Genomic DNA, 8,960 nt, shown 5'->3' with positions numbered 1-8,960 from the left:
GTATCCACCGTTGTTTTTTCCTTTGTTTTTTTCCCCGGCTTGTATTTGGGGCCGGCCTTTATTTGTTCGTGTCGACCACGGCCCCGGCCATTATTGGAGACCCGGCTTTTAATTGACTACCGGCCACTATTAGAGGAAATACGGTAAAACACAATAATGCGTTCCATAAGGATCAACAGTAATAAAACATAGAGCAGAGTGATGTGTAGTGTCCAAGGGTTTAAGTGAGGAAGCAGCCGCATTTCTATAGATTACATCACCGCAGAACAGAAAGAAATACTGCAGAACACTGGGAAGTATGGTCTGTTTCTATATAAAAAGTTTGGTGTGTGTGTGTGTGTGTGTGTGTGCAGCTCACAGTAGAGGAGGTGATGACCACCACAGCCTACCTGGACCTGTTCCTGCGCTCCATCTCTGAGCCGGCCCTCCTGCAGACCTTCCTGTCCTTCATCCTGCTGCACACGCACGACAACGTGCACATCCTGGACACGCTGGTCAGCAGGGTCAACACGCCTTTCCAGGTGACACACACACACGCGCACACACACACACACTTTTTTGACTCCTTTTTCTTACAAGTGGAGTGACCTTTAACCTTCTGTGTACCCCTCTAGCTGGGCACGGTGTCTCTGGCTCTGTTCAGGACTCTGATTGGTCTGTTCTGTGAAGACGTCATGCTGCAGCTGGTGTTCAGGTCAGTCTGAGGGGGTCAGAGGTCAGAGGACTTTGGTCAAGTAGTATTTGTATTTAGTAGTAGTATTTGGTTTACCCAGACAATTCAGGTACTTTACAGGTACTTTACCTTTTCAAACTCTGGTACTAGTTGTTCGTGGCAAAACCCATCGATTTTGCAAAGAAGTTGGGATAAGATAAACCGTCAAAAAATGTGCAAATACAAATCTCCTACTTTATATCTCACTGGAATGGAATTATCTGTTAGTTAATAAAGTGTAAATGTGTCTTGAGAAGAGTCAGCTCAGTGAACCTGAACAAACTGTTAGCTAGCTAACTAGCCAGCAAACACACTGATGTTAATGTGAACATGCTAACGCTAGCTGCTACTAGCTATGTTAGCTAGTGTGCTAATCAGATGTGTTAACAACAAGACAGTGATGGTTAGCTGACCAGATGCTATGGTTAGCTAGCTAACAAGCTGACATTATCTAAACACTAAATCAATCAGATGGATCAGTGATGAAATGATCAGTTCAGTCAGAAACAGACGGACAGAAACACAGTCAGCTGTTCACAGAGCTGAGGACCTCCAAGATGGCCGCCTATATGTCACTGCACACTAATGCATGATGGGACTGTCTCTCCTCCCAGGTATCTGCTCCCCTGCAGCTCCCTCAGCAGCAGGCAGCTCTCCTCTCTGAGCCGGACGGACTGCGCCTCCTCCTTCCTGCTGCTCACCCCCTCCTGGTGCCCGCTGCACCTCCCGCCCCAACACACACACACACACACCGAGCACATCCACTGGCCCGGGGGAGCAGGTCAGTGACTGAGACACACACACACACACACACTCAAACTCAAATACTCTTTCACACATAGTATATACTCATTCAAATTCTCTCTCTCTCTCTCTCTCTCTCTCTCTCAGATCTGTCAGTATCAGACAGCGTTGGTTTCTGTCGTGGTTCGGAGTTTCTGATGGATGTGAACTACCTCCACTACCTGTGGGACGCCCGGCAGGCGATCTCCACCTCCCTCAGGTCAGTCTGGAGTCTGGAACGCTTCACTTCAGATTTGCCTCGGGTCCGGCCGATCTTTCCGACGGGTGCACCATGTACCGATATATAGCTTCAATCCAAAAATCTCTACCTTTTAAATTTGACCATTTTCATTCCAGAAAGATTGATGTCATCAGAGCTGAAAGCTGATTATGAGGCGGCGGCCACACTGATCTGTCAGAAAACAGACAGAATTACTGCTGATAGATGTGTGTGTGTGTTGGTTTGTTCTGAGCGTCAACATGGCGGCGAGGCAGAAGAACAGGAAGCTTTGCTCATAACGGAGCTGCTTCACAGAAACAAGAAGAAACTCTACAGTATAAACTCAATTAGAAACTGATCTGAAGTCATCCCAACGCTCCACCAGGCTTTCTCTGGTTTATCTTTGTTTCGGTCGGACTGTCGTCTCTTGTGTTCGCCGCTAGTTTCTACAAAACAAACGTAGGAACGCCTCTGATTGGCTGAATGGACGTTGACGAATCCGTCTGTCCAGAAAAAGTTCAATTGGGTTGAACTTCATCTGTGGAGTAATCCAATCACAGATTATTCAATATGTCTGATCATCAATAGTTCTGATTGGTTGTGTTTTCCTGCAGGGCCTGTCGGTTCTGGTCGGCTCCGTACGACGGGATCGACCCTCCGCCCGGGGAATGCCGCTCCGAAACGCCGGGAGACGAGGGAGGAGTCCAGGAAGAGGCGGAGGAGGAGGAGGAGGAGAGCGAGCGGCGAGTCGAGGCCGCCGCTGCCACCCCTCCCCCCTCCGCCCGCTCCCCCACCCCCTCCTCCCTGGACACCGTCTCCACGGGCAACCAGGCCGGGAGAGTCGGCTCGGCCCTGGAGCTGGAGTGGGACGACATGTTCCTGGACGAAGAGGACCTCCTCGCGATGCCGCCGCCGTCGTCAACGGCGACAACGGCCGCGCTAACGAATGGGGGTGGAGCTCCTCCCGCCCCCCCCCTCCCGCCTCCTCGACACATCCAGGAAATGCGGCGCGACGCCACCATGTTGGTGCGCGGCTCGTACGTGGAGGAGTCCGACTTCCAGGACGACGTTCTGGTCTACGACCTCGTCGCCCAGAAAGACGCCAAGGCGGCCATGTTGGACCGGATGAATCGGCGGTGCAGCGGTAACGTCTCGAACGGAAAGTGGGCGGCGGCGGCGGCGATGACAATGATGACGACAACCGGTAAGACGGTGATGGAGACCGTTAATAGCATTATGTCATCGAGGAGGAGGAGCGAGGACGGAGGGAAGGAAGGCAGGAGGAGGAGCGAGGATTGCGGGCAGGAGGCGAGGAGGAGGAGGAGGAGCGAGGACAGAGGGAAGGAGTCGAGGAAGAGGAAGGAGGAAGGAGAAGACGAGGACAACGGGAGAGGAGAAGTGCGAGGGAAGCAGAGGAGAAGTCAATCGCTCACGAACGGTTTCAGCGCAAAGGGCCACATCGTCGACGAAGATGATTATACTGTGGAAGAGGATGATGAGGAGGAGGAGGAGGAGGAGGAGGAGAGGAAGACTAAACTAAACTGCAACCTGAATGTCTTAACAACTAACAACCATCACACACACCACAACACACACCATCCCGCGCAATCGGCGAACGGCGTACCCAACGGCCTCTCTGACTTTGAGTCTGTTTCTGTAGCCGGTGACGACTTCCCGCCCGTTGCCGCGGCGACAAGCGGCGACGACTTCCTGTCCCAGTACCGGCGGCTCATGCTGTCTCTGGGGGCGGAGCCGGAGTGCGACGACGACATCGCTAATGACACCGCTGCGTTCAGGAAGCGCGTCCGAGCGCTGAGGAAGAGACAGGAAGACGAGGGGCTTGAGGGGGAGGCGGGTTTGTTTGACTCGTCGCGGGACGACGGGGGGGAGGAGGGAGAGGAGGAGGAGGAGGAGGAAGAGGAGGAGGAGGAAGGAGAGGAGAGGAGGAAAGGCAGCAGGAGGCACGACGTTCCGTTTACAGGTCTGTGTTTGAAGCAAAGTTTCGAAACGCCATAAAAAATAAAATGTGAAGTAGGTGTGTTTCCATCCACACAAATATGTGAAATGAACACAGCTTGGTGGCACGTAAAGTGTGAAAATTCAATTTTCCCAGCACAAAACGATTACCTGAAGGAGACACGACTATAAACACTAAGTAGTGTCACATTGAAGCAGCTCAGTGGAAAGTAAGGGTGTTGTGGTCGGGTGGCGGATGGGCGGAGGAGTTTGACTTCAATGTCAAATTAACATTTTTTGTTCAAGTTTTTCTTATTTAACCGACCAAAGCCTTTCCCAAACCTTAACCAAGTTGTTTTAGTTTCCTGAATCTGAACTGTTAGCCAACCCGCAGCTGAAAATGTCGCGTCCACTTCATGTCTTTATCACAGAATCCAGTTTATGGTGGAGAAACGTAATTTTCACATAACTCGTGTCCACAGCACGAATCAGAGTTTGTGCTCTGAATCGAATCTTAGTCCTCCAGTGAAATCCAGAGGCAGTGATCGCCATTGTGGATGATTTTCGACATGATTTACTACTTTTATGTGGTGCAGCTCATTTTCACTGATGCAACGCATTTCTCGAGCTTGGTTTCCCCAAATTTTGTGAAATGACCATGATGTCTTACAAAGGAAATTTTGTGCTCCGTGCAGAGAAAGAGAGAGAAATGTGTTTCCTCAGCAGGAAAGGATCAGCTGGAGGAGACAGGACTAGAAACAGGAAGTAGTGATGGTGGACAGTAAGGGCGGGGGGGGGGGTCAGGAGGTCGGGGGGGCGGATGGGCGACGACCCAGGTTCAATTCCCAACTCATAACAAGTTTTCATTAACTGAACCGTGAGCAAAACCTGAAGCTAACCTTAAGTAGTTAGTTGCATAACCTTAACGCCAATAAATTTGTTAGCATTGACATTTGTTAACGTTAAAAAATTCCCCGGCGCTAATTAGAACTGAAGAAGTGGTGAAACTTCTTCAGCTCTTCTTTTTAAGTCCAGTGGATTTTGTTTGTATCTTTTTTGGACGTCTTACTACCTGGAGGACTGAAATGAATCTACACAGACTTAACGCTAACCTGAAGCTAACCTGAAGCTAACGGCTTTAGCTGCTAAACCGAAGCGTTAGCTAACCTTTTCATGAGACCAACAGGGGAAAACGTCCGGTCCAGTTCCTGCTGTTGGACCAGAATCCTTTGCTGGTGGAGGAACGTTAATCTTCCGAGTTTGTGTTTGTGCTCGTTTCACAAAATTTTATGAGACTGAGTTGCACTTTCTACCGAAAAATCAGCTGCATTCAAATCAAAAACAAATTCATAATTAAACACAATTCTCAAATGTTACAGGTTAGCTTCAAGGTACTGCTATTTATTGGACAAATCGCTTTTTATTGCATGATTTAAATTTTTATTGCATAAACAGGTTAGCGTGTGTGTGTGTGTGTCCAATATTTGTTTATTATAACAAATTTTAGCGAAATTATGCAATAAAATGCGATTTGTGCAATATTTATTATAACAAATATTGGACAATTTGCCTTTTTTTTTGCATTATTTGGTTAAAATTCTCTCTCTCCCTCCCCCTCTCTCTCTCTCTCTCTCTCTCTCTCTCTCTCTCTCACACACACACACACACACGCACGCTAACCTGCAGTTTCCCATGATGCCCCAGGTCCGTTCATCAGCGTCCTGTTGTCCCGTCTGGAGAACCTTCTGGAGAACTCCATCGCTGTGAACCTGCTGGTGACGGGCATCCTGGCCCAGCTGGCGTCTTACCCCCAACCTCTGCTCCGAGCCTTCCTGCTCAACACACACACACACTGCCAGCCCACCGGACGCACGCTGTACCAGGTGACACACACACACACACACACACACTTTTCATACATACTTCATATGTGTCTGATTTGATTTTGTATTCCATTGTTTGTGGCGTAAAAGATAATGTAGTGTATACTTGTATTCCTGCGTGTGTGTGTGTGTGTGTGTGTGTGTGTGTGTGTGTGTGTGTGTGTGTGTGTAGGTGCTGGTCTCGGTGCGTGCTCAGATCGAGCGCTACGTCTCGGCCAGACCGGACTACCCTGCCCTGGTCACTCAGGCCTGGAGGTTCCTACTGGCTAAAGACCAAGACAGCAAGATCAGAGGTTAACACACACACACACACAGTGCACCAATATTAATTATTAATAATAATAATAATAATAATAATAATAACTTTATTTGTATAGCACTTTTCATACAGACTATGCAGCTCAAAGTGCTTTGACAGTTCAGCACACCCATATCACAAAAATGAATAGTTCGGCACAACCATATCACAATAATGAGTAAAAACAATAAAATAGGTAAAAACATTAAAAACAATAAAAGCAATAGAAAAAGAATATATATATTAAAAAAAAAAAAAAAAAAGAGTAGGAAAGAGGTATTAGTGATTGTATGCCAGGTTAAAAAGATATGTTTTTAGCTGACGTTTAAAAATGTCTACTGAGTCCACCTCTCTAATACCTTTAGGCAGGGAGTTCCACAATTATGTGTTGCTATTGGCCTTTCAGTAGTAATAGTAACAGTAGTAGTAGTAGTAGTAGTAGTAGTAGTAGTATTAATAATAATAATAGCATTTTCTCATCTCCTCTCGTCTTTGCGTCCTCTCAGAGTGTCTCCTGTCCCGCGGCGGTGACATCACGGCGGACGGCCCCCTTCCTAACGGCTCTCTGGCTCCGCCCCCACCCCCCTCCCCGGGCGTCCTGCCGCCCTGCCCGCCCGTCCCGCCGCAGGCCAGGAGCCGCGTCTTCGCCATCGTCCTCTACGCCGAGTTCCTCAAAGAGCTGGCCGCCATCGCCCAGGAGCACGGCGTCGCCCCGGACCAGGAGGAGTAAAGGGGGGGTGGGGGGGGGGGGGTCTGCCTCAACAGCTGCCGTTGAGCAAGGCACTGCAGACCGCTCTGATGCTGCGGGGGGGGGGGAGGCTGCTCAGTGGGCCACAGCAGAAGACTCTACATTCCTAAATAGAAGCACAACACATGCACACACACACACATTATATTACTCATTAATGAGTAATACAACGTGTGAGTACTTTAATGTGGGTATTATATTAAAATATCCTCTTTATGCATAGACTTGTATATACAGTGTGGATATTCCTGGCAGTACTTGAATGCGCTGAAAATATTCTTCCTCTGTGAATATGGACGATATTTATATGCGGATGCAAATTATATGAAGGAGATTATTTTGATCGAGATAAATCTCTTCTTCTCTTTTCTACGTATCCGCGGGCATCGGTGCAAATCATTTTCTAAACTCTTTTCTCAACTTTGAATTATTATTTTTTTCAACATTAAGAGTTTCCAAAATGCCATATAGACTTTATTCCTTATGCTCATGGCAGCCATTTTGAACACACACACACTTGAGGTGGGACACGTTACCTGGAAAATTGGCATAAAACTAGCTTTACTTCAATAATAAGTGAGGACTTGATAGAGAGCCTAAGTCCCTCCCCTTCCGCTGGACCACCATGGGACCTTATTTCAGAAAAAATATGTACAGTAGTCAACGGCGAGAGACAAATAATTGTTTGATCCCGTTTGAATTGTGCCATGAATTAGTCATATGATGTTTTGTCAATTTAAAAGATAATTTTGCAAGTCTAGAAAGTGGCAGTTCGTGGTGAAACAGTAAAGTATCAGACTGTGAAAATACGTAATTAGAAAGAAGAATACATATTTTTTCCGAAATAAGGTCCCATGGTGGTCCACCAGAAGGGGAGGGACTTGGGCTCTCTATAAACCTAAGAGTTATCAAATTAGCTTGAAGTATGAGGAACAACAACTACAACAACTGCTTTTAGCAGGGAAGCTAGCTAGCTTACTAGCTAGTTAGCTGCTAACTAAATCCAGTAGCTAGCTATAGTGAGGCAAATCTATTATGATGTTTGTCCAATGATGTTTGTCCAATTCTTGCCGTTAATCTTGGTAAACAGCAGTAAAATAAAGCTGGCTAGACTTGCTCTCTCAGAGTTTCACACCCCAAAGTCTGACTAAAGTTAAAAATGGCCGCTGTGTGAATAATACCGCATTCACATCATGTCGTATTCAGCATAAATGTGAGCTGCTGACTGTGAAAAAAACATTCACATCAATCTGTAAGTAGTAATTATGCAGTAATTGACAGTCCAAGATAATAAAAATCAAAATTATCAGTTATATTTGCAGTAATACAATCAACTCTACTTACGAAAAGTGAGTAATATCTAGTTCATTTACATTGATTATAAATTCATGACTAAAAATTATTGTGGGTGTTCCAAAGATTTAAAACGAAAAATGCGAACAAAATTTTACCAACGAGACGCCGTCCAGGTCTTCTGCTTCTTCCGATGCGACAGGAACACAGAACATCGTCTGTACGGCCATTTTGGAAAAGTCTTGATACCTGAATTTAAATCAGTCAGTATTCAAAAACATAGGAGAAAACATTTTGTAAGCAAAGGTCTTAAGATGACTCGTAACTTTAACAGAAACCCAAAACGTGCTTTACGTTCGTACCAGCAGCCATTTTGTAACAGTGGGTGTCTTTTCTTTCCAAATGGTGGAGATTTTATTTTTTGGGAAAGAAACTTTTACTGCCAGTAGATGAAGTGAAGACTTGTTATGTAACCTGCTAGATTTCATCCTTTTTTTTTACAAATCATTCCCTATTGTGTTTCTCCAAATTTTCTTTATTTTTCACCTTATTTTTTTGCAACTGAGGAGTGAGTTAGTCCAAATGACGGCACTTTTTTAAAGATAGTGGGGAATTTCCGTCCTTGGTCGCATAAATAATGAGGCACTTTCACACTTTCAACAGATTTTGAACAGATTGAATCATCAACTTTTTTTTTCAAATTGGATATAAATCATTTGGTATACAAACTCTCCAGATTTTCATCTCCTATTTAATTTTCCGTCCTGTTACGTCGTCGTTGTGTATCTAGACTTAGAGACTATAGGCTCCGCCCCCCCTGTGGATCCAGGAAGTGGTTTTATCTTTTCGATTCAGCGTGGAGCCGAGTCCAAGTGGTCCCTCACGTCCAGAGAGTTAAGATTTAGCACTTGATTGTGAACGGCATGAATCTGGTAATTGGGCCAAAATTAAAATCAATTCAAATGACTTGAAAAAAGTTACTAGTTAACTGCTAGATAAATAACTACTTTCACTATTTTACCGTTTTCACCAATTTGGTCACCTGACAAACTGGCTGGTGGTCATTT

The 8,960-nt window shown here is 45.9% G+C and overlaps 1 protein-coding gene across 1 annotated transcript; it reads left to right on the top strand.

Moving 5' to 3' along the window:
* Positions 1 to 353: 353 nt before the first annotated feature.
* Positions 354 to 6,582, top strand: LOC139650701 (FHF complex subunit HOOK-interacting protein 1A-like; the record flags this gene model as incomplete). The annotated part of the gene is made up of 8 exons (XM_071527445.1): positions 354 to 521; positions 615 to 694; positions 1,327 to 1,493; positions 1,604 to 1,715; positions 2,330 to 3,696; positions 5,376 to 5,554; positions 5,727 to 5,847; positions 6,359 to 6,582. Coding segments are annotated over 8 exons (2,418 nt in total), but the record flags the coding sequence as incomplete, so codon positions are not given.
* Positions 6,583 to 8,960: the final 2,378 nt, after the last annotated feature.

This window comes from Centroberyx affinis, unplaced genomic scaffold (assembly GCF_046629955.1).
Source record: "Centroberyx affinis isolate AG114_WGS23_722 - 3 ecotype Tasmania unplaced genomic scaffold, CSIRO-AGI_Caff_v1 ptg001536l_1, whole genome shotgun sequence".
NCBI classification, from domain to species: domain Eukaryota; kingdom Metazoa; phylum Chordata; class Actinopteri; order Beryciformes; family Berycidae; genus Centroberyx; species Centroberyx affinis.
The sequence above is the reverse complement of the archived record's forward strand: the minus strand, read 5'-3'. Positions and strand labels throughout refer to the sequence as shown.